General features: G+C 39.9%; 1 protein-coding gene across 2 annotated transcripts in view; it reads right to left on the bottom strand.

Moving 5' to 3' along the window:
- Positions 1 to 26,459, bottom strand: part of niban1a (niban apoptosis regulator 1a) — a 141,864-nt gene that overhangs the window by 54,463 nt on the left and 60,942 nt on the right. For both annotated transcript variants that reach the window (XM_059984521.1, XM_059984520.1), the window contains exons 3-5: positions 24,863 to 24,994; positions 20,171 to 20,285; positions 8,696 to 8,863 (exon numbers count right to left, since the gene is read on the bottom strand). In XM_059984521.1, coding sequence (XP_059840504.1) covers positions 8,696 to 8,863; positions 20,171 to 20,285; positions 24,863 to 24,994 — 415 coding nt within the window. The remainder of the gene's footprint in view (positions 1 to 8,695; positions 8,864 to 20,170; positions 20,286 to 24,862; positions 24,995 to 26,459) is intronic.

Below are 26,459 nucleotides of genomic sequence, written 5' to 3'. Positions count from 1 at the left end.
TCCACAAATGGGAACAGCCCCCAAAATCCGCTCCTACCCCTGGTGTTCATAAATTATAAATTTCTATAACATCAACAGTCAACCTTCTACATTCCAGTGAAATAAACCAGCCCATGCAATCTCTCCTTATAATACAGACCTCCATTCCAGGCAACATCCTGTCTCCAATGACAACCAGAATTGAGCACACTAGTCAACTTTCATAAGGGTCAACATCACTTCTCTGCTTTTGTGCTTTGTGCCAAGATAGAAAAATCCCTAAATTGTGCATGCCTTATTAACTACTTTTTAACTAACATTGCCACCTTCACTGATTTCTACACACACACCCTCACCCTCTTCATGGACCCAATTAGAAAAGCCTTTATTCTGTTGCCTCTCCATATTCTGCTGACCAAATTGTATCCACCTCACAGTTCTGCACATCAAACTTCACCTGCCATGCCAGCATTCTACCAGACTGTATATATCTTGCTGCAGACTTTCACGATCCTCTGCAGTCCCTGATACTGCCAAGCTTTGTGTCATACGCAAATATTGAAACAGTGGCTGGCACCTCCAAAACTAACTTATTAACAAAGATCAAAAGGAGAACAGTGACCCCTTGGCAAAAATCCCTATTCGCCTTTCTCATCTGACAAACAAATGTTGCATAAGATGATAAGACCACTTGATACAGGAGCAGAGTTAGGCCTATTGGCCCGTCTCATCTGCTCCACCATTCCATCATATCACCCTGCTCAAACCCCATATCCCCAGAACCTTTGTCACTCTTACTAATCCAGAACCTATGAACCTCTGCCTTAAATATACCCAGTGACCTGGCCTCCACAGCTGTCTGTGGCAACGAATTCCACAGCTTCACTACTCTCTGGTTAAAGAAGGTCTTCCTCAACTTTGTTCTAAATGAGCATCCTTCTTTCTATTCTGAGGCTGTGCCCGCTGGTCCTAGACTCCCACACTATAGGAAACAACTTCCACACATCTACTCTATCTAGCCCATTAAATATTTGATATGTTTTAATGAGAGCTCCCCCACCCTTCTAAATTCCAGCAAGTACAGGCCCAGAGCCATCAAATGCTCCTCATATATTAACCCTTCCATTTCTGGAATCATTCTTGTGAACCTCCTCTGGACCATCTCCAGTGCCAGCACATCCTTTCTTAGATAAGGAGCCCAAAACTGCTCACAATACTCCAAATGTGGCCTGACAGATGCCTTATCAATTTCAGCATTACATCCTTGCTTTTATATTCTTGTTCTCTCGAAATGAAGCTAACATTGCATTTGCCTTTCTAATAAGTAACTCAACCCACAAGTTAGTCTTTAGGGCAGCCCACACGAGGACTCCCAAGTCCCTTTGCACTTCTAATTTTTTAATTTTCTCTCCATTTAGAAGATGGTCTATGCCTTTACACCTTTAACCAGCGTGCATGATCATACAATTCCCTACACTGTATTTCATCTGCCACTTCTTTGCCTATTCTACCAATCTTTCTAAGCCTTTCTGCAGACCCCATGCTTCCTCAGCATTACCTGCCTGCCCCTCCACCTATCTTTGTACTGTCCACAAACATGGCCACAAAGCCATTAATTCCATCATCCACATCATTGACATATGAGAAAAAGCAGTCTAAATATTGACCCGTGTGGAACACCACTGGTCACTAGCAGCCAACCTGAAAAGGCCCCCTTTATTCTCACTCTTTGCCCCCTGCCACTTAGCCAGTCCACGACCACATCAGTTTCTTTCCTGTAGTATCATGGGTTCTTACCTTGTTAAGCTGGCTCTTGTCAAAGGCCTTCTGAAAATCCAAGTAAACAACATCCACTGACTCTACTTTGTCAATCTTGCCAGTTATTTCCTCAAATAGTTCCAACAGGTTTCTCATGTAAGATTTCCCCTTAAGAAAACATGCTGGCTTTGGCCTATTTTATCATGTGTTTCCACGTACCTTGAAACCTCATCCTTAATAATGGACTCCAACATCTTCCCACCACTACGGTCAGGCTTAATGGCCAATAATTTCTTTTTTTACTGCTTCCCTCCCTTCTTAAAGTATGGAATGACATTTGCAATTTTCCAGTCCTCTGGAACTATTCCAGAACCTAATGATTCTTGAAAGATCATTGCTAATGCCTCCATAGCCTCTTCTCCTTAGAAGGTGCAGCAAGGCCTGTTATGGGAACACCAATGCCCTTGAACAAAAATCCCTACAAAAAGTAGTGGATACAACCACCAGGGGTAAATCACAGCTGAGGACATTTACAAGAAACACTGTCGCAGGAAAGTAGTATCCATCATCAAAGACCCTCAACATCAAGGCTCTCTCTCTTCACTGCTATCATCAGGAACCTCAAGTCCCACACCAGCAGGTTCAGGAATAGTTATTCATCCTCAATCATCAGACTCTGGAACCAGAGGGGGTATCTTCACTGAAATGATTCCACAATCTACGGACGCACTTTTAGGGACTCGTGTTCTTGATACATATTGCTTAGTTATTTACTATTATTGGGTTTTTTTTGTATTTGAACAGCTTGTTGTTTTTTGCACGTTGGTTGTTTGTACAGTGGTGTCCAGTTTTTAATTGACTCTATTGTGTTTCTTTGTAATGCTGTGAATGCCTGCAAGTAAATACATCTCTGGGTTGTATATGAAGTATATACACTTTGATGATAACTTTACTTTGAACTTTGAACCATTCACTATGACTCTTTGTTGCCTCACTTGGCCAACCATGTATCCATGTCTCTTTAATGTCTTTATAGGTCCTCTGCAGATTACAGACCTAAAACTGTTACTGGAACAGTTTGCAAGTCAGAGCATTTGCACATTAATTGTTTGTTAACCTTTGTCTGATTACATACAGATCTTCGTAAGTCCTAACATAATTTTTTCCTGTAAACGCCTACAAGACAATGAATCTCATGGTAATATGTGGTAACATATACATACCTCGATAATGAATTTACTTTGACCTTTGAAGAAACAAACAGAAACCATGTATGGGAGAAGATCACATACTCATCTGTAACGGGAGAGAGAGCAGGCACAGGAGGAATGGCCTCCAGCCCGCCTCACTGACTCAGTGAGTGAGCAGGCGGGTCTGCTTAGTTCCAATGATGCAGCTCGGTGAAGAGGAGGGTTGGGAGGATAAAGCATGTGGACGTGCCCTGATTCTATTGGACAAAAAATGTCTGCAGCTACATTCTGTCGCACTCTACAGTGATCGTTCGTATGTAAGGCCCACAACTCTGCTACTAGTAATCTGATGAGGATCTATACAACCCCCATGTGCCTCATTAACAAAAGCCTTCTGGAAGTCCACGTACATACATCAAACTGACTACATTTCCTGCATCAATTCTATCCTTTGCATCATCTAAAAAAGCTTTCAGATTATTTAATCACAATTGTCCTGAACAGACCTGTTGCTGATTTGCCTTAATTAATCCACTTTCCTCTAGGTGACAATTAATCCCATCCCAAATCAGTATTTCAAAAAGCTTTCCCACGACTGGTTTTAAACAAACTGGCCTACAGTTGCCTGGCTTATCTCCACTCTGTTTTTGAAGAAGGGAATAACATTTGCTGCTCTTGTGAAAATTCAACCCCCTGAAGATCATGAACTAGAATTTCATGAGAACCTATCTGTTGTGTGTTCGATATTTCAGTAATACTTAATTACTAAAGTAAATATATATTTGAGTAAGCATTCTTTATTTGTTTAAATAATTCATTATGCGTTATACGTAAAAATAAGTAAATTGCATATATCATGACACTACCACTTGATACACGTGTGGCTCGCTTAAAGTAAAAACAAAGTACACATGTTTATTTTCCAGCTCCTTGTTTTGCTTTCAATTAGTTTTAATGTTTTGGAGTTATAAAACATAACAGTGGCAACGAGGAAGTTTTAAATGAACCCAAGACAGCTACCTACCTGTTGAAGCACAGTGAGGAGTTCGAGTAAAAAAAAGCAAGAAACACTTGAGTAAAAAAAAACAGCACAGCATGTGCTTCTTTGGGAAAGACAGAGAGTATCGAGTTAAAAGATGGAAGAAAACAGAAGGATTCATGGGTTCATAAACAGTGAGTACAAGGTGATAATAATTATTTAAAAAGAGCAGAAATAGCTGGCTATATCGGAAAGAATTACTCTTTTGATTACACAACAGGTGACTCGCTCGTGAATACTGAACTGACTGAGCAGTATTTTGAAACAAATGGAATAGCCAATGAAAAGTGAATGGCAATTTTGCTGAGTGTATTGGGTTTAAAGGCATGCAGTTTGCTTAGAAAATTAACTGCCAAAATAAGCTATACTGATATCACAAAAGTAATGCAGAAACATTTAGAACCAAAACCATTGTTGATTGCAGAATGCAGAATCAGAAGGAAGGGGAGTCCACTTCATCTTACATGGCTGAATTAAAGAAATGGTCTGAGCATTGTCAGTTCAATGATGGGCTTAATAAACCACTGAGAGATTGGTTAGTTTGGGCAATTGAGTTGCATTCAGGGATAAAAGTAAGCACATTCAAAATTGCAATGTCTAAACAGAAACCAGCCTGGCCAGAAAATTGTGTTGCAGTTGTAACAATGGCTCACACACACCAGACCAATGCAGATTTAAAGACAGATCTTGTAGAAAATGCAACAAAGTAGCACACGTACAAAGAGCATGTTGGGCAGACAAAAATAAATGGACTGCACAGGGAAGAGATAAAAATAAAAAGTCAAGTTGTAGTTTTAAAAAAAAGAGCACTAACCTGCATGCTGTTGATGAAACTCTGATAATGATGAGAGTGACACAAGATTGTGTAGCCTTGAGATTTACAATGTGACAACTAGCAATAAACAAGCAATACGGTTTACACCAGAAGTGAATGACAAATTAATTGAAATGGAACTGGACACTGGCTTGGCTGTTTCAGTCATTCCGCAAAATGAGTTTGAATGGCATTTCAAAGATACTGAACTGAAGTCTGGAGACATCCAACTGAGAGCATACTGGAGAAGAGGTAACTCCAGTGGGAATGACATTTGTAACAGTGAAATACAACAACAAACAAGCCACATTGAGCTTGTATGTGGTAAAAACAGGAGGGCCAGCATTGTGGGGATGTGGTTGTCAGAGACAACCACAAATTGTTTGGAGAACCATCCACCAGATGCATGCCACAACCCCTGCAATAGAGTCAATTGTAAGTGAGTTAGGAAAGACCCTGGATGATGCCACACCAGCGCTCAAAGGCAGTATTGGGAAACTCAGACATATCAAGAGTAAAGCAGTGTAAATGAAAATGTGGTACCCAAGTTTTGAAAAGCCCATCCCATTCCTTATACCATCAGTGAACTAAATCACACGGGGACTGAAGGAATTCCTTCCAAGGTTAAGTGGAGACCATTGACAACTCTGGTGGTCCCAGTAGCCAAGAGGAATGGGTCTGTCAGGATCTGTGGTGACTTTAAGGTCAACATCAAGCCAGTACTGAAAGTAGATCAATACCCTGCACTCAAGATGGAGGATACCTTTGCAAACCTTTCTGGAGAGAAACAGTTCAACAAAGTGGACTTAGCTGATGCCTACCCTCAGATGGAAATGGAAGAAGATTCCAAAGCGTTTCTCACCATAAACACTCACAAAAAGCGTTATCACTATAATAGTAACACACACAAAATGTTGGAAGAACTCAGCAGGCCAGGCAGCATCTATGGAAAAGAGTACAGGCGACATTTTGGACCAAGACCCTTTGACAGGACTGGAGTAAAAAAGATGAGGAGTCAGAGTAAGAGGGTGGGGGGGGGGAGGAGAGAGAGAAACACAAGGTGATAGGGAAACTGGGAAGGGGGGAGTAGTGAAGTAAAGAGTTAGGAAGCTGATTGGTGAAAGAGGTACTGGGTTGGAGAAGGCCAAGAAAGAAACAAAAAGGGGGGAGGAGCATTGGAGGGTGGCAATAGGCAGGCAAGGACATAGATGAGAGAGGATTGCTGTCTGGCCTGCTGAGTTCCTCCAGCATTTTGTGTGTGTAACTTGGATTTCCAGCATCTAAAGATTTCCGCTAGATTGTGATTGAATCACTATAATAGGCTTATTTTTGGAGTGGCATCTGTACCTTCACTCTGACAAATATAGCTATGGATTAGGTGGTGCAAGGCTGTCCAGGTATTCAGTGTTATCTGAATAACATCATTGTTACTGTTAAGGGTGACAAGGAACATCTCCAAAATTGTAAGACAGTGTTAAAAAGATTAGAAGGTTATGGGTTTAGAGCACAATGCAACGGGTGAATTCTTTAAACCAAGCATCACTTACTGTGGTCACACCATTGACGCACAAGGCTCTTTGTTTTGCTTTCAATTAGATTTAATGTTTCGGAGTTACAAAACAAAACACTATCTGTGATCCAAATGACCTTATTTCTTTTTGTTTTGTCATGGAATTACTGAGAAATTGTGAATTAGTATTACTCTCATCATTAGGGATTGCAAGCTCCACTTTAAACTGCTTAATAATGCTGCCCGTCTTTGTTAAAATGCATTATTACTGAGTATCTTGTAACGTGGTAGCAGTTAATACATAGTGAGAAGCAGAGACTGAACAGTTTCAGGGTTATTGCAAAGTCTTCTGTAGAATCATTGCCTAGTTTCATGGGCATGTTCCCAGAAACATTGTACAAGTCTGGTAATGGCAAGAAGAGAAAGTCAGCACTCTAAATAGGTGTGAATTCTTGAAGAGCTGGGATGCAATGCTGAGGCTTAATAAGGCATTAGTCAGACCCACATTTGGAGTACTGTGAGCAATTTTGGTCCCCTTAACTATGAAAGGAAGTGCTGGCATTGGAGATGGCCCAGAGGAGGTTCACGAGAATGATCCCAGGAATGAAAGGGTTAATGAGGAGCGTTTGATGGCTCTAGGCCTGTACTCACTAGAGCTCAGAAGAATAAGAGGGGATTTCACCAAATTCTGAAAGGCCTAAATAGAGTGGATGTGGAGCGGATGTTTTCTATAGCAGGTGAGTCTAGGACCAGAGAGCACAGCCTCAGAATAGAAGGACATCCCTTTAGAACAAAGATGAAAAAAATCTTATTTAGCCAGGGAGTATTGAATCTGTGGAATTCATTACCAGTGACTAGCTGTGGAGGCCAAGTCATTGGGTTTATGACTTGCATATTAGCTGTGGCTGATAGGTATCTAGTAAAGGTGTCAAAATATGGGGAGAAGGCAGAAGAGTGGGGTTGAGAGGGGTAATAAATCAACCATGAAGGAATAGTGGAGCAAACTTGATGGGGGCCAAACAGCCTAATCCTGCTTCTATGTCTTATGGCCTTAAGATCTTATAAATTTAACAGATTCAAGCATGCAAGACGCGAGAGATTTTGCAGATGCTCGAATCTTAAGTTAAACAGCCAATGTTTGGAGGAATTTAGCAGGTCAGGCAGCATGTATGGAGGTAAATGAACAGTCAACATTTCAAGGTGAGACACAAAGAGTCTTTTCTCCTCCATAGATGCTGTCTGACCTGCTGAGTTCCTCCAGCAATTTGAGTGTTGGGTTTTAATGACTCCTTTCTCACTGACATTGCTTTTAACAAACACAAGAGATTACTCTTACCATGCAGATCCTGCTCTTTCTGTTTTCAGCAGTTTGAAAGCCTACAGCTCATGACCTAATCCCAAGGCTTGTCCATTTACATTGTTTCCAGTTCTTACAAAAATACATTGTCAGTTTGAGATTGGTCAAATGAAACAATGCTGTTTTAGTGTCTAAACAACACTACTCTATAATTTGGTCAAGGTTATCTACATGGTATAACTGAAATTACATTTTTACCAAGCAGTTCTAGCTCAAATGGGCAGGGGGGTGGGGGGGGGAGGAAATCAATATTTCACGCAGTAGATGTCTTTTTAAACTGCAGCATTGTAATTTTGAACATTAGACAAGCTTTCATCTTCTCTGCTATGTAAACATGAGATTTAATTATACCAATCTTGTTGAAAATATGCTGTTGTTACAAACAGGCTTGTTACTGAGAAAAAACCTAGGAGAAGTTGATGACACAGCTTCACCTCCAAAGGTCAGGTAATTGTGAATTATTGGGGATGGCCAGCTCCACTTTAAACTGCTTAATAATGCTACCCATCTTTGTCAAAATGCGTTGTTTAAATATATTATCTTCCTGAAAGGTTTGAATCGGAATCCTGCACTTCCTTGGCATTACCAGCATTCAGAGAGTAGTCATTAGTGTTATTAGTGTTTTGATTTGTTTTCCGACATTCCTTACAAGATAGAATTATCAACAATTATCCATAATTGCTTCTATATCTTACATGTCCTGATCTGTATTGCCTTGCTTGCTCAGTTGTAGATCAGTAAGTTCACTCACTAAGCCATAACTTGGTGGTGCTGCTGCAGAATCAGTTATGGCGCTGGAGGGAAAATATATCAGTTGTAGAATGCAGTCCCTCCGAAACAGGCAGGCAGATAAACTCAGCAAAGAAGAATCTGTCCAATTTGTCATTATCCTGCATTTTTGGTTTTTCAAAAAATATTCCAGCTAAAATACCTATTTCCGGAGGGCACTAAGACCATTTACTTTTGGTAATAGTGGAATTAAGAAGCCTACAAGAATGAGCAAACAGCATAGCTCACATACAGTTTGATTTTGGTTCTTCAAACCTACCATAATTAAGGTGACGGATACAGTCATTAAGTACAGCACCAAATCCCTGTTGTTCCTCCTCATTCTCAAAACAGAAGTAGTTGTGTTTTCGAAACGGATGCCACAGATAGACTGGATATTGGGTGTGGTTAACAACAAGGCACTGATTACCATCTTTCCCATTGGTCCCTGAAATGTAAACATAGACTTGATGTTACTAAGATAAGAAGAATAAATATGAACATGTATGAAAAAGCCTTCAATTACAGTTCATTTCTCCATTTATATATTTGAGGACAACGTTAGATAGATTCATGACCTAAAAATTCAAACACTCAGTCACCTCTGAAAATACATTATTTTGTACAGGATCAGGATGTGGGCCCCCAAATCCTAAGAACTTTCTACAGGGGCACAATTGAGAGCATCCTGACTGGCTGCATCACTGCCTGGTATGGGAATCGCAGGACTCTGCAGAGAGTGGTGCGGACAGCCCAGCGTATCTGTAGATGTGAACTTCCCACTATTCAGGAAATTCACAAAGACAGGTGTGTAAAAAGGGCCTGAAGGATCATTGGGGACCCGAGTCACCCCAACCACAAACTGTTCCAGCTGTTACCAGGAAACAGTACCAGGGCATAAAAGCCAGGACCAACAGGCTCCGGGACAGCTTCTTCCACCAGGCCATCAGATTGATTAATTCACGCTGATGCAACTGTATTTCTATGTTATATTGACAGTCCTGTTGTACATACTATTTATTACAAATTACTATAAATTGCACATTGCACATATAGAGGGAGACGTAACGTAAAGATTTTTACTCGTGTACATGAAGGATGGAAGTAATAAAGTCAACTCAATTCAATACTTCAGAAAGACAATCAGTATTCCTGATTGTAGATCAGCCTGCCATGCCTTTTGTGACTTCCATGTCAGGTGTGTATGGGATGGTATCAGTTCTCACACTGTACCCCTTTTAGAGAATTATCAACAGTTCACATTGTCTCAGGAGTGATCATCACTGGCCAGTTCCTGGTAGTCAGGTCTTCACAGCTCTTCAGATGACCTCCACTAAGGGCATTTCCTTCATCTGGTATACCTTTGCCCAATCCAACGATGACACACAAGCCATCACACCTCCCCCCTCCTATCAATTACCTTCCATGTTCATCCCTTGAACCTCCCTGCCGGACCTTCTAACCACCATCAATCTCTTCTTAGGTTTTTGCAATAGGAGTGTACCCATGTATGTGACATTGTCCACGTCCAGTATATAGTAACATCATTCTGCAAACCGAGATATAAAAATAGGACCTCTTCATGAACCCAGCTGAAAACTGTGTAAATCCTACACCTTAGTAGGAGAATGGGTAGATTTCTCCTTGCCTTCTGTAAGTAAAACTAGCAATGCTGCATGGTAGAAGTAGAATGAAACTGAAAGCCCATCTCATGAATACAAAGACTAATAAGCCTCGTCTACCAATTCTGGGTTATAGACTGTAGAATTGTACAGCACAGGAGCAGAAGCTTTGGTCTATGACACCTGTGCTGAACAAAGTGCCAAATTAAACTACAACACTTCAGCCTCCACATCCTCCGTATCCCTCCAATTCTTGCATTTTCATGACTGGAATAACTGCAATGTGACTTATACTCAGAGCCCTGGCCAATAAAGGCAAGCATGCCACACACTTTCCTCACCATCTTATCTACTCGTGTGGCCACTTTCAGAGAGCTATGGCCATCTCCAAGATTCCTCGATACATCAGTGCCGGTAACAGCCCATTAAGTGTACATCTTCCTCTTACACTTGACCTCCCAAAGTGCAACTCTCATACTTGCCTGGATTAAACTCCATTTGCCATTTCTCAACCCATAACTGTAACTGATCAATATTCTGCCTATCCTTTGACAGCCTTCTCCACCATTTACAACTCTACCAGTCTTTGTGTCACCTGCAAGTTTACTAATCCACCCATTTACATTTTCAACAGCCATTTATAGATTTCACGAACGACAGACCTTGCAGCAATGATCCTTGCAAAACACCACTAGTTATGCACCTTCAGCAGGAATGACGTTCTTTCACCGCCACATTTTGTACTCAAGGTGGAGGAAATTCTGATTCCTAACTACAAAATCACCATGTATCCCATGCATCGTAGTCTTCTGGATCAAACCTGCTGATCGTAATCAGGTTATCTTTTAACAAGTGCTCATATATCGTTGCTCTAAGAAAACTCTCCAATTGCCTCCTACTACTGATGTGAGTATGCACCTTCATGTTAGCCACTTCAGCCCTGGGAAAAAGCTTCGGACTATCCACATGATCAATGCCTCTCATGATCTTGTACACCTCTATCAGGTCACCTCTCATCCTCCTTCACTCCAAGGAGAAAAGGCTGAGTTCACTCAGCCTATTCTCATAAGGCATGCTCCCCAATCCAGGCAACATCCTTTTAAATCTCCTCTGCACCCTTTCTATAGTTTTCACATCCTTCCTGTAGTGAGGTGACCAGAACTGAGCACAGTACTCCAAGTGGGGTCTGACCGGGGTCCTATATAGCTGCAACATTACCTCTCGGCTCTTGAGCTCAATCCCATGGTTGATAAAGGCCAACACACCATGCGCTTTCTTAACAACACTGTCAACCTGTGCAGCAGCTTTGCGCGTCCTATGGACGTGGACCCCAACATCTCTTGGATCCTCCACACTGCCAAGAATCTTACCACTATTATTATGCTCTGTCTTCAAATTTGACCTCCCAAAATGAACCACTTCACACTTATCTGAGTTGAACTCCATCTACTACTTCTCAGCCCAGTTCTGCATCCTTTCAGTGTCCTGCTGTAACCTCTGACAACCCTCCAGACTGTCCACAACACCCCAATTTCTGTGTCATTAGCAAACTGAGTAACCCACCTTTCTACCTCCTCATCCAGATCATTTATAAGAATGACAAAGAAGAGAATCTCAGAACACATCCTGAGGCACACCATTGGTCACTGACCTCCATGCAGAATATGAACCATCTACAACCACTCCTTGCCTTCTGTGAACCGGCCAATTCTGGATCCACAATGTAACGTCTTTTTGGATCCCAACCCTCCTTACTTTCTGACTGAGCCTTGCATGGATAACTTTATCAAATGCCTTACTGAAATCCATATACACTACATCCACTGCTCTACCTTCATTAATGTTTCTTGTTACATCCTCAAAGAATTCAATCAGGTTCGTAAGGCATGACCTGTTCTTGACAAAGTCATGCTGTCTATCCCTAATCAGATTATGTCTCTCCAAATGCTCATAAATCCTGTCTCCAACAATTTGCCCACCATTGAAGTAAGACTCATTGGACTATAATTTCCTGGGTTATCCCTACTCCTTTTCTTAAACAAGGGAACAACATTTGCAACGCTCCAATCCTCTGGTACTTCTCCCATCCCTATTGATGATGCAAAGATCATTGCCAGAGGCTCAGCAATCTCTACCCTCACTTCCCACAGTAGCCTGGTGTATATCTTATCCAGAACCGGCGACTTATCCAACTTAGTTCTTTTCAAAAGCTCTAGGACATCCTCTTTCTTAATGTCTATATGCTCAAGCTTTTCAGTCCACCGTAATTCATCCCCACAATTGCCAAAGTCCTTTTTCCTGGTGAATACTGAAGCAAAGTATTCATTAAGTACTTCTGCTAGCTGGTCTGACTCCATGCATGCATTTCCACTGTTGCACCTGATTGGTCCTATTCGCACACGGCTCATCCTCTTGCTCTTCTCATACATGTAGAATGCCTTGGGGTTTTTCTTAATCCTGCTCACCAAGGCCTTTTCATGGCTCCTTCTAGCTCTCCTAATTTCATTCTTAAGTTCCTTCCTGGCAACCTTGTAATTTAAAATACACACATCTCAAACTACCTGGCTGAGTGCACCTTTGCTCTATCATCTGCCCATCATTCCTTACAAACTCCCTACAAGCAGTGGCATATCTACGGTATGGCAGGTAAGGCATGTGCCATGGGTGCCACTGAGCAATTTCTATTAAAGTCAGACAAGCCAGCCTTGGATAGAGAAAAAAGAATTTTCTTCAGATGTATGATCTGTCTTTGATTATCATGGATGAGAAGCAATAGGAAGGCCTTATTTTAGAGCATTGTGTAAGACCATGAAACATTTCTTCACGAAGAAGAAGGAAAGTGGAGCTGAGGGATGAAGAGATGGAAGTTGGAGACGGAGGAAGCCAAGAAGTCGAGCAAGTTCTTCATGCCCTTCTTTGAAAAGCCCGGAACAGCAGTTCAACACGTTCCATGGAGTCGCCTGCACCTGCTACAAGTTTGTAAGAATCCAAAGGTGGATCAAGTACAAATGCGTCACAAGCTGAGGAGGAAGTCAAGTTAGATAAATCTAAGTACGACGAGATTAGGAGTGAGGCTGCCACAGAGAACGTGGACATGACAGGAGGGGAAGACAATGGTTGTGGCTGTGATGTTGAGTTTATTGACGAGATTTTACCTGACGAGATTGAAACTGATGACACTGAACCTAGTGAACTGGATGGTGTCAAAGAGCCTCGAACTGTCATACCAGAAGTGATTGAACAGCATGACATTGGACTTCTGAAGTTTGACAAGAATACTGGAAAAACAATTCAGCCTGACACATTGAGAACAGAAATAATAAAGCTGGGTTCAAAGTATTTCCAGAACAGTGAGGGGCCTTTCCTACCAGCAAATAACCAATCAATGAACAATACTTGGTTCAAGAGGAAATTGGGAAATGGTCGTGGTGAGGAAGTGACTTGCTCATGGCTGGTCTATTCCCCTTCTAAAAAGTCTGAATTTTGTAACTCAAACATGAGGAAATCTGCAGATGCTGGAAATTCAAGCAACATGCAGGTCCTGACGAAGGGTCTCGGCCCAAAATGTCAACAGTGTTTCTCCCTATAGATGCTGCCCGGCCTGTTGCGTTCCACCAGCATTTTGTATGTGTTGCTTGAATTTTGTAATTGTTGTCTTCTCTATTCCCGGTCAGATCATCAATCCTCATTGGAGCAGGAAAGTGGATTCAACCAGTGGAAAACACATCTATCTTATAATGGCTACCAAAAGTACTAAAACTGGGAAAAAGGGAACTTCTACGGCTTTGCCGGCTGACATTCTCGCTGTTCTGGAACAACATCGACAAGATACTTTAAAGGATTTTAGAACTGAATTTAGAACTTCTTTCAACCAGCTAGATTTCAAGTTGGAACAGATCAATGCTAGAGTGGATGAACATGCTGAACATTTATCTCGCATTGACTTAACTTCTGAAGATTTACAACGCCGTGTTCAATATCTTGAAACTCTCTGCTCCAACCTAGAGGAGAAGAGCAGTAAACTTTTTTCCAGATTGGTGGATCTTGAAAATCGGAGCAGACGTTGCAATCTACGAATTCTTGGTTTGCCAGAGGCCACTGAAAAGGGCTCTCCCGTTGAATTTTTTTCTGATTTTCTCTGTGAGATTTTTGGGAAAGAATTTCTTCCAACTCCACCTGAGCTTGAGAGGGCTCACAGGATGTATGTTCCCCGTGCAACTCTAGGTTCCCACCCACAGCCGGTCATTCTATGCTTTCATCAATACCAGGTGAAAAACCGTTTGATTATGGAGGCACGCCGCAGAGGTACTTTTGCTTTTCAAAACACGGTCATTCGTTTTGTGGAGGATTATGTCCCCCAGGTTCTGAAGATGCGTGCTGAGTTTAACGGTGTAATGAAAGTGCTTTTTGATCGCAGATTCAGACCCTCTCTTCGAAATCCAGCCGATCTTCCAATTACGCTTACTACTGGAGATTATAAGTGGTTTAAGTCAGTGAAGGAGGCTGAGGCATTTGTTGGAAGTCTTCCAGCCACCTCGTCTTCTTCGGAACCGGCCTGACCTTCTAACATGGTTGATAAGTACTTCTCAAAGTAAAACTATTTTTTTCCAAACTCAGACTTTACTTGAATAATTCAGACATTATCTGTTGATACTCTAAGGGCTGTAGTCAATCTCTCCCTGGACTTGGTGCGTTTTTTCTAAATAGATAATCTAAGTTTAATGTTTCCCTGCGGACTTTTAGATTTTACTTGTGTAATCTATTTTATTTTTGTATAACTTTATCTATAGAGAACTACAATTGACTTTAACTTGTTTTGGAGGTTTGGAGTTTTTATTGAAGGCCTCCCTGTTGGTTGATTCATAGTTTCACTTTTGCTTTTTTTTCTGTAAATGGTTGATAAGTACTCTCTTTGAATTTATAATTTCCCCCTTTTCTCCCTCCCTTTTTTTTCTTTCAATTTTTATAACTTTTCGTGGATAGTTTAGTTTTAGTTTTCTTCTGATTTTCTTTGTATTAAGTTTTATACTTCTGTTGAAATTGTTCCTATTTGTAATTCTGTTTTCTAGTGCATAAATTAGTTATTATTTGCTATATTATTTATACGGAACTTTTGTAAACGACACAGAACTGGAAGTCATACTTGGGTTAATTTTTTTGGTAGAGCTAGCTGCTTTTTTAGGTAGCCATCTAGTTTTTGGTTGCGAGGGTGGGGTGGATTCTCCAGTTCCAACACTACTCACTGTTTCTTTTGTTTTCCTTTGTTACTCAGGGCATGTCCCTGTTTTGATTCTATGGATCTATGTTTACATTTTTGCTCCCAGGCTGTTGTTGTACTGCTTGATTTTTTTATATGCCTGCTACCTTCTATGCACTAACAATTGATAATGGTTAATACACTTAAATTTGTGAGCTGGAATGTAAAGGGATTGAATCATCCTGTTAAAAGAAGGAAGGTCTTCTCCCATATTAAACAACTCAAAGCTGGCATTGCTTTCCTTCAAAAAACTCATATTCGTAGTTTTGATAATTCTCGGCTTTTGTCAAAGTGGGCGGGTCAGCATTTTCATTCATCCTTTGCCCCCAAAGCTAGTGGGGGGGGGGTCTCCATCCTTATTAATTCAAATATTCCTTTTGAACTCCATAATAAGATATCTGATACAAATGGCTGTTTTATTATTGTTTCTGGTAAATTATATAATACTAAAGTTGTACTAGCAAACCTGTATGCTCCCAATTTTGATGATGTTAATTTTTTTGAACGTTTTTTCTCCTCATTACCAGATTTAAACTCATACTCTCTTACACTGGTTGGCGATTTCAATTGTTGGTTAGATCCTAATTTGGATCGATCGTCCTCTGTTACTAGACTACCTACTAAATCTGCCTTAGCTATTCACTCTTTTCTCTCTAATTATGGTATCTCTGATATATGGTGTTTCCTTCATCCTACTGAGAGAGATTATTCTTTTTTTTCACATGTTCACCATACCTTTACTAGAATTGACTACTTTTTACTCGATAATCAACTTATTCCATTTGTCTAATCTTGTGATTATCAGAGTATACTGATTTCTGACCACGCCCCAATTACTTTGTCTTTAAATTCTCCTGGTCTCCCTCAGAGGAATAAACACTGGCATTTTGACTCGACTTTATTATTGGATGATGACTTTCTAAAATTTATTAAGGATCAAATAACCTGTTATTTTAACACCAATACATCATCTGAAATGTCATCCCAGATTGTCTGGGATGCCACGAAAGCATATTTGATGGGTCAAATAATCTCCTATACAGCAAATCTTAATAGAAAGTCCTGTGCAGATCGATTAGACCTCATTAATCAGATTAAAGAATTGGATCAACTGTATGCTCAAACTAAGAATCCTGAATTATACAAGAAGCGTGTAGAACTTTTAACTAAATTTAATCTTCTGTCTTCTCAACCTGTCGAATGCCAACTTCTTGAAAGTAAGAGTCGCTTCTATATTCATGGTGACAAATCTGGTAAATTTCTAGCCAATCAGCTGAGGCGTTCCAAAGCCAAACAACATATTACAAAGATCTGGAAGGAGAATGGAGACTTTACATCGGATCACTTAGAAATCAATGACGCATTTAAAAATTTTTATTCTCGACTTTATTCCTCTGAATCTCTGAATGAGAATATCTCTGTTGATCATTTTTTAAATAATCTGAATATTCCTTCGCTTTCATCTGATTTTAAAGCTAAACTTAATGCACCTATATCATTAGAAGAAATATCTTTTGCAATTTCTGCATTGTCTTCAGGGAAATCTCCTGGACCTGATGGGTTCCCCGTAGAATTTTATAAATCTCTCTTCATTCTCTTCACTTCTTTCTCCTCAGTTATTCTCAGTATTATTTGACTCGTTTAATTACGGTAAATTGACACCCTCTTTTAATGAGGCATCTATTATTCTTTTATTAAAAAAGGGTAAAGACCCAACAGAGTGTTCCTCGTATAGACCAATTTCTTTGCTTAATGTTGATGTTAAAATCTTGGCCAAAGTTTTGGCTTATAGATTAGAAACTGTTATTCCCTCTATTATTTCTGATGATCAAACTGGTTTTATTAAAAACTGTCTCCCTTTTTTTAACATTCGGCGTTTATTTAACATTTTATATTCACCTCCAACAGGGATTCCTGAATGTGTTATTTCCCTCGATGCGGAGAAAGCATTTGATCGTATAGAGTGGAACTACCTTTTTGCAGTTTTAGAAAAATTTGACTTGGATCAAAGTTTTATCTCTTGGATCAAATCGCTGTATCTGTATCCTACTGTTTTGACTAATTTTCAGAAATCCCAGTTATTTAACCTCAAACATGGCACCCGTCAGGGATGCCCTTTAAGTCCCTTTCTCTTTGATTTGGCTATAGAACCTTTGGCGATAGCATTTCGAAACTGTCCTGAACTGATCGGGATTTGGAGGGGGGGTGTTGAGCATAAAGTTTCTCTCTATGCTGATGACTTATTACTTTTTCTTTCAAATCCGTCTACATCCTTACCTCCAATGTTTTCACTTCTTGATCAGTTTAGCCAGTTCTCTGGCTATAAACTTAATTTACATAAGAGTGAATTTTTCCCAATTAATAAAGAAGCACAAGAATTAACATTCCGTGATCTCCCTTTTAAAGTAGTTCATAATCAATTTACTTATCTTGGGATTACAGTCACAAGGAAGTTTAAAGATCTTTTTCATGAACATTTTGCCAATCTTTCATATACTATAAAACAGAGTCTGTTACAATGGTCACCTCTATCTATGTCTTTGGTAGGTTGTATCAATGTTATTAAAATGTATGTTCTCCCTAACCTTTTATATTTATTTCAATCAATCCCAATTTTTATTCCTAAATCTTTTTTTGATTCCTTAGACTCTATTATTTTGTCATATCTGTGGAAGAATAAGCACTCTAGAATTAATAAAGTTTATCTCCAAAAATCTAAGAAAGAGGGTGGCATGGCTTTACCTAACTTTCGTTTATAGTATTGGTCAGCCAACATACGTTGTGCTACCTTTTGGTCTTTTTTCCATGGCCAACCCGAGTGTCCTAATTGGGTGGCAATGGAGTTGAGCTCCACTAAAGATTTATCTATTTCTGCACTGCTTGGCTCTGTACTCCCTAGTAGTTTGTCCAGATTAATTGTTAATCCTCTTGTTAGACACACTTTGCGTATATGGGCTCAGTTTAGGAAATTTTATGGTTTCCATGGTTTTTCCTTTTCTAGCTCTATCTTACATAATCACCTTTTTTTACCTACTACGTATGATTCAGCATTCCATGTTTGGTATAGGAAGGGCATTAGACATTTTGAAGATCTTTTTATTGATAATCGCTTCGCATCTTTTCAACAGCTCTCTGCTAAGTTCAATCTGCCCAATGCTCATTTTTTTAGATATCTCCAAATTAGACACTTTATTAATCTTTTAATTCCTAACTTCCCTGAAATGCCTGAGAAAAATGTTATGGATTTCTTTCTTTCTATTAATCCACTAGGTAAAGGTTTAATATCATTTATTCGTGATAAATTAGCATCCTTACGACGTGCCCCTGTGGATAAAATTAGAATGGCTTGGGAGCATGATTTAAATATCTCCCTATCTGATGAGACTTGGGACTCGATTCTCAAATCGGTTAATTCAAACTCTCTTTGTGCTCGCCATTGCCTTTTACAGTTTAAGATTGTTCATAGAGCCCATATGTCTAAATCTAAACTATCTCAATTTTATCCTAATATTAGTACTCTTTGTGATAAATGCAAAAGGGGCGAGGCCTCTCTCATTCATATGTACTGGTTTTGTCCTAGCTTGGAGAAATTTTGGAAAGATGTCTTCATAACGTTATCGTATATTCTGAATCACCACCTAGAACCTAACCCTTTAATTGCTTTGTTCGGTTTTTTGGGTGAGACAGATTTACGTTTGAGTTCAACTAAGTGTCGAATATTATCTTTTGCTTCTCTCCTGGCTAGACGTTTGATCCACCTTAGATGGAGAGAAGTTGCCCCACCCACACATGCTCAATGGCTTAATGATATTATGTCCTGCTTAGACCTTGAAAAAATTAATTACTCAGTTCTTAATTCGGATATAAAGTTCCATAAGGTTTGGGGACCTTTTATTGAGTACTTTCATAACCTTCCTCTTAACTAAGGTTTTTTTTTCGGTCCCTTGCTTTCAGCTCCTTTTTTTTTGCTAGTAGGCATTAATATCTTCTGTTGCTAAGTGTATTTACAGTTTTGGGGGTTTGAATGTCCTGATTTATATTCTCTATATTGTGTTGTGGTTGGTCTGGAGTTTTCTTTTGTTGTGGGGCTTGGGGAGGATACTAATTTTACATGTCTTCAATTTGGGTGCTTTCTCAATTATCTTTTTTTTGTATTATATTATTATTGTATGTTTATTTTTGCACTGTATTAATGTTCTTCATTTTGATCTGGGTTTTTTTTATCTGTAGCGATGTAGAAAATGTATTAAAAAAACTAATAAAAAAAAGATTAACGAGCTTGACTTGTATTTTTGAACTGATATTATGGTAACGTTATCTAAAAGATGGATGTCAGATGTTTGGACAGGGACGCAATTTCAGTGCTTGCCATAGGTGCTAATTCCCGTAGATAGCCCCTGCCTACAAGCTGTACCTACTTATGTACCAACCATCCCATCCTCTGCCTCTTCATTTCAGTTTCCACACCCCTGCAAATTCAGTTTAAACCCTCCCCAGCACCATTAGCAAACCTCCTTCCAGGGTATTGATTCCTGTCCAGTTCAGGTGCAACCTGCTCTATTTGTACAGATCACCCCTTCCCCAGAATATTCTGCAATTGCTCAGAGATATCCTGGATCCTAACACCCGGGAGGTAACGCATTATCTTGGTGTCTCTTTTGCTACCACAGAATCTCCTATCCATTCCCCTAACTATCGCGTCCCCTATGACTATCACTCTGCCTGACTTCATCCTACCCTCCTGAGGCTCAGAGCTTTTACTGAGAAGTTGCTCTGAACAAAAGTACCCATTTTACCAGAATAACATGAAGGAAATACAGACATATACTAAGGCAGCTGTGCAAATCAAAATGCCATCAAAATGTCAACAACTCACCGCTTGGGTCAGGGAAATATTTATCCACCAGCAGGGTGTACTCAGCCATGGATGTTAACACCCTGCAGCCAGTGGCATGTAGTTTACATTTTGGGCCACCTCCTTTACGATAGGCCTGACATAGAGAAGCAACAGACAAAAAAAAATCAGTGCCCACAGCAAACCAACTGCAAGTTAAATGTAGTATTAAACAGCCCAAAAATATGTACCATGAGTCTCAAGGACAGCCTCTATTCCACCATTATGTGACTACTGAACAGTCCATTTGCACAAAAGACTTCACAATCTGACTTGAAATTGCCTTGCATCTTAATATTCACCTGAACTGCACTTTCTCTGTAATTGTAACACTTGATTCTGCATCCTGTAGTTTTTCCCTTGAATTACCTCAATGTACCGATATGATAAAGTGATCTGTATGGATGGCATGAAAGACAAAATTTGTCATTGTACTTTTTGGTACATGTGACAATAATAAACCAATTTACCAATGTTTTGTTTTTTTTTCTGTGACAAAATCTCTGGAATTACGTTCTCCATTACAGGGGAGAAGTTCTGGTTGAATGTTAACCAGGCAGCAACCCAATGGTGAGCTCCCATCAAACAGCATCTGGGCTCGGGACACGATTGAGCCTGTGGAGAATGAGAATTCTGCTGGAGCTTGCTACTCTTCTGGAGAGACAGTGTTGCTGGGGACTGTGACAAACTAACCTACTAACCCATAAGTCTTTGGAAATCAGAGCGCCCAGAGAAAACTCATGCAGGCAAGAGGGGAACGTACAAACTCTTTACAGAAGGCAGCTGAATTGAACCTGGATCACTAGCACTGTAATAGCACTACACTAACTGCAATGCTACCATACTGAAGGTCGAGCAGTAGTTATAGTGTAGATGGATTTCAGCAAGGCATTTGATAAGGTAGCCCATGCAAGGCTTATTGAGAAAGTAAGGAGGCATGGGATCCAAGGGGACATTGCTTTGTGGATCCAGAACTGGCTTGCCCACAGAAGGCAAAGAGTGGTTGAAGACGGGTCATATTCTGCATGGAGGTCGGTGACCAGTGGTGTGCCTCAGAGATCTGTTCTGGGACCCCTACTCTTCATGACTTTTATAAATGACCTGGATGAGGAAGTGGAGGGATGGGTTAGTAAGTTTGCTGATGACACAAAGGTTGGGGGTGTTGTGGATAGTGTGGAGGGCTGTCAGAGATTACAACGGGACATTGATAGGATGCAAAACTGGGCTGAAAAGTGGCAGATGGAATTCAACCCAAATAAGTGAGGTGGTTCATTTTGGTAGGTCAAATATGTTGGCAGAATATAGTATTAATGTTAAGACTCTTGGCAGTGTGGAGGATCAGAGGGATCTTGGGGTCCAAGTCCATTGGACACTCAAAGCTGACTCTGTGGTTAAGAAGGGATACGGTGTATTGGCCTTCATCAATTGTGGGATTGAGTTTAAGAGCCAAGAAGTAATGTTGCAGCTATATAGGACCCTGGTCAGACCCCACTTGGAGTACTGTGCTCAACTCTGTTTGCTTCACTACAGGAAGGATGTGGAAACCATAGAAAAGGTGCAGAGGAGATTTACAAGGATGTTGCCTGGATTTGGGAGGATGCCTTATGAGAAAAGGTTGAATGAACTTGGCTTTTTTTCCTTACAGCAACGGAGGATGAGAGGTGACCTGATAGAGGTGTATAAGATGATGAGAGGCATTGATCATGTGGATAGTCAGAGGCTTTTTCCCAGGGTTGGAATGTCAAACATGAGAGGGCACATTTTTAAGGTGCTTGGAAGTAGGTACAGAGGAGATGTCAAGGGAAAGTTTTTTTTAAACACAGAGGATGGTAAGTGCCTGGAATGGGCTGCCAGCGATAGTGGTAAAGGTGGATACAATACGATTTTTAAAGAGACTCCTCGATAGGTACATGGAGCATAGAAAAATAGAAGGCTATGGGTAACCTTAGGTAATTTCTAAGGTAAGGCCATGTTTGGCACAGCTTTGTGGGCCGAAGGGCCTGTATTGTGCTTTAGGTTTTCTATGTTTCTGTACTTCTGTACTGCAAAGTCACAGTTAACAGTTTCGCTTCATAGAAATGTATTGTTGAATGCCAAGCTTTCTTTTTATTTTTGTCTGTTAATTTCTCGTCAAGTTTTATATACTGTAAATAGGCTGACAGTAAATTCCAAAAAACACTACCAATGGTATTTTAAATACAAATAAAATTATATGGATCTATTCAATAAAATTAGTCACCTCAACTGAAGGCCATTGCATGTTCATAAAGATGAGGTCATTAATTTGATCATCATTGTCATTGTCATTCTATCACTAGTAACCTGCAAACACTAATTTATAGTTATTTATAAAATTCTCTTCAACTGCAGTTGGCTGTGTCACTAAAAATCCTCTCTCCTCTTACCATACCAGCGCAGAAAATGACATGAGCAGGACCAATACATGTAATTTATGATCAGTGTAATTTCCTGCTGACTTCTCTTTCAATTTCAGGAGGGAAAAATAGTGGTGCTGATGCAAAGCATGAGAAGTTATTGAACAGATGTCATAATGAATGTAAAGAAAGCCAAATATCTATTGTATTTATTGTATGTATTTTGAATAATACATCTTTTTTAAATAAGACATCCAATGACACTATCATGGAGAATATTAGCTATTAGATTACACACTCGCTATTAGCTATTACACATTATTAGATCACAAAACTCATTGCAAATTTTGCTTATCATAGTGACAATCTTGCTGTGGAGCTCAAAGAGAGCCTGCAAACTGTGCTAAAAATCTGCATTCAGGTGTGGCTACATACAAGGAAGGAGTTCAACCTTCCATTTGTTAATTATGAGCTTTATAGTCAAATGTAGCACTGACGCATTTTATTTTATTTTGGCTTTGATAGGAATAACAAACCCGCAGAGACTGGGCAGGTTGTGGAAGGATCACTGTGAGAAGCTTTAGGGACGGTAACTCTGTAAATTATAATTCCACTGTCACACTTGATAGGTCCTATTCTGTCATGTTTTATTCTCTTGCTTTTCACATACTTGTAGAATGCCTTGGGGTTTTCCTTAATCCTGTCCGCCAAGGCCTTCTCATGGCCCCTTCTGGCTCCCCTAATTTCATTATTAAACTCCTTCCTGTTAGCCTTGTAATCTTCTAGATCTCTAACTTTACCTAGTTTTTTGAACCTTTTGTATGCTCTTCTTTTCTTCGTGACTAGATTTACAACAGCCACTATGCACCACAGATGTTGTACCCTACTATCCTTACCCTGTCTCATTGGAACGTACCTACTCAGAACCCCGCACAAATATCCCCTGAATGTTTGCCACATTTCTTCCGTACGTTTTCCTGAGAACATCTGTTTCCAATTTATGCTTCCAAGTTCCTGCCTGATAGTCTCATATTTCCCCTTACTCCAGTTAAACGTTTCCCTAACTTGTCTGTTCCTTTCCCTCTCAAATGCTATGCTAAAGGAGATAGAATTGTGATCTCCAAAATGCTCTCCCACTGAGAGACCTGACACCTGACCAGGTTCATTTCCCAATACCAGATCAAGTACAGCCTCTCCTCTTGTAGGCTTATCTACAAATTGTGTCAGGAAACCTTCCTGAACACACCTAACAAACTCCACCCCATCTAATCCCCTCATTCTAGGGAGATGCCAATCAATATTTGGGAAATTAAAATCTCCCACCCTGTTATTATTACTCCTTTCCTGAATCTGTCTCCCTTTCTGCTTCTTGATGTCCCAGTTACTATTTTTGTGGTCTATAAAAAACACCCAGTAGAGTTATTGACCCCTTCCTATTCCTACCACCCACAGAGACTCCGTACACAACCCCTCCATGACTTCCTCCTTTTCTGCAGCTGTGACACTATCTTTGATCAATAGTGCCATGCCCCCACCTCTTTTGCCTCCCTCCCTGTCCTTTCTGAAACATCTAAAGCCTGGCACTTGAAGTAGTCATTCCTGCCCCTGAACCATCCAAATCTCTGTAATGGCCACAATATCATAGCTCCAAGTGCTGCTCCATGCTCTAAGCTAATCCGCTTTATTCATGATGCTCCTTGCATTAAAATAGACACACCTCAAACCATCAGTCTGAGCATGTCCCTTCTCTATCACCTGCCTGTGCTTCATTTCCTTCAATAGCTGGTGTATTTTGTTGCAAATTCAGAAAATACAGATTAGGTGCAACTCAATTCGCCACATTATTGAAATAATGTGGTTTTACTTGAGAAGTGCAAAGGAAATTCACCAGGCTGTTGTTCGGACTAGAGAACGGCAGTGATAAGGAGAAATTTAATAGACTGATTTTGTGTTCCCTGGAGCAGATGTTGGTCGGGGATGATCAAATAGATATATATAGAATCATGAGAGGCACAAGGGGGGAGACAGAGTAGAATATTTACCCCTGTAGTAAGGGTATGAAAAACAAGATGCATGTGTTTAAAGTTAGAGGAACGGGTTTTGAAGGGGATTTGAGGGGAAAGTTTATTTCACTCAGAGAGTGATTGATATCTAGAACTTGTTACATCATTACATTTATGAATCAGTTATACAGGCACGCAAATAAGCATTGTGTAGAAGGATATGGACTTAAAAGTCAGCATCAACATGTTGGGCCAAAATGGCCCGTTTTTGTGCTATGCCATTGAGGACTACTTACATCCTTGTTTTCATAGCATTCAATGCTGTTGTCATTTTTTACAACGATGTATCGATCTCTCCATTTCTTCAATTCTTCCACATATTGTATCACCACTTGTTCATATACCACTGTCCCAGTATCTACTGGCTCCTGAAAGAAAGCATTTCAGATCTAAAGCATAATTTGGAGAAAACCAATTACTTCTTTTTAAGTTATTTAAGTGAGAGTTTAGGTATCTCACCATAAAACGCAAATAGAAAAGTGTCAAACACCAGTGAAACAATGCTTGGTGCTAAGCATCAGGGATGCATGTAGACTCTCAATTCAATTCATGCTTTTCCCAAACAAATCAGTCCAGACGAGGGGTTGTACATGATAGCACAGGAAACTTCAGTGGGAAGTGGGGAAAAGCAACACTCATTACAGAGTGTGTCAAACCTCGAGAATACTGAGTATGAGAGGAGGAAGGACATTCAATAGTTTTATACAGATTTCCTGGCTCCACTTTTCACCAAAGTTAACAGGCCATTAAAAAAAACAGGAGCTAGAAGCAAAATATTTTTTTAAAAATAATGAGCACATCAAAGAAATAAAGTTTAAACAGCATTTTGGTTTTTTTTAGACACAAAAGCTTTCATCTAATGTCAGCTATTTTTCCATGCTGAAAGCAACTTCATTAATCTGTAACAGAAAGTTCAAATAAAATTACATCAACGATATATCCATTTGCTTCAATTAAGGCCAAAATATGCAAATAAGGGCATTGAGAGACAGCAGCAATTCTTAATCACCACTGCATATGGAATTAATGAAACGTGGTTGTGAAGATTTTCATTTTGGTATGTCCAGTGAAACCACAAATGTACATCCCAAAGATCTCATTAGAAGTACCCAATAGAGGAAGCTTTCATAAAAGCATTCACAATGTTGGTAAACTAAACAAGCAGAAGCATTCTTACATCAAATATTGAAATCTCTGTCAACAAGTTCACTCACCTAACTTGCCCAGACTTCATTTATCGGAGCAAAAATACTTTTATTTCGGTGTAATGTCTATAAATATATCCAATTACTCAGAAATAAGCTAATGACTGATCTGTCATGGGTTGAGATTAGAGCTTTCTTCATCAGATGGTGAAAGAACAAATGGTCAATCTGTATCAAGTCAAGTATTATAACTTAGGCAAACACAACAACCGAACTGACCTCAGAAAGACTTCAGGACTATTATTTATACCAATGGCCAGATGCTCTGCTTTAGTGTTATGGCCCAAGTGTAAAATGCTTAGCAGAACATTGAACTAACTTCCCAGCCATGGGTAATTATTTATTTTATGTTTAATTGGTTGGGCAAACTAGGGCCTCTCAGATTACATCTTCAATGTGACAGCATCCTATCAATAAAAAAATTCCCTCTCATTTTTTTTTTACAGCTGCGTGGTCCAATCATTGTTTTGAGCAGGATTTTTTTTTAAACGTAGCCTGAAAACAGCAGAGCGCTTTAATAAAACATTATATAAAGAAAATTCCAGCTGTGCAGCAACACAGGCTGTGTGCATGGGAGTGTTTCGATTACTGCACGACCACACACCCACACAACTTAGAGGGAACAGTG

Source organism: Hypanus sabinus, chromosome 11, assembly GCF_030144855.1.
Source record: "Hypanus sabinus isolate sHypSab1 chromosome 11, sHypSab1.hap1, whole genome shotgun sequence".
NCBI classification, from domain to species: Eukaryota; Metazoa; Chordata; class Chondrichthyes; order Myliobatiformes; family Dasyatidae; genus Hypanus; species Hypanus sabinus.
Note: the sequence above shows the minus strand (reverse complement) of the source record. Positions and strands in the feature narration are given on the sequence as shown.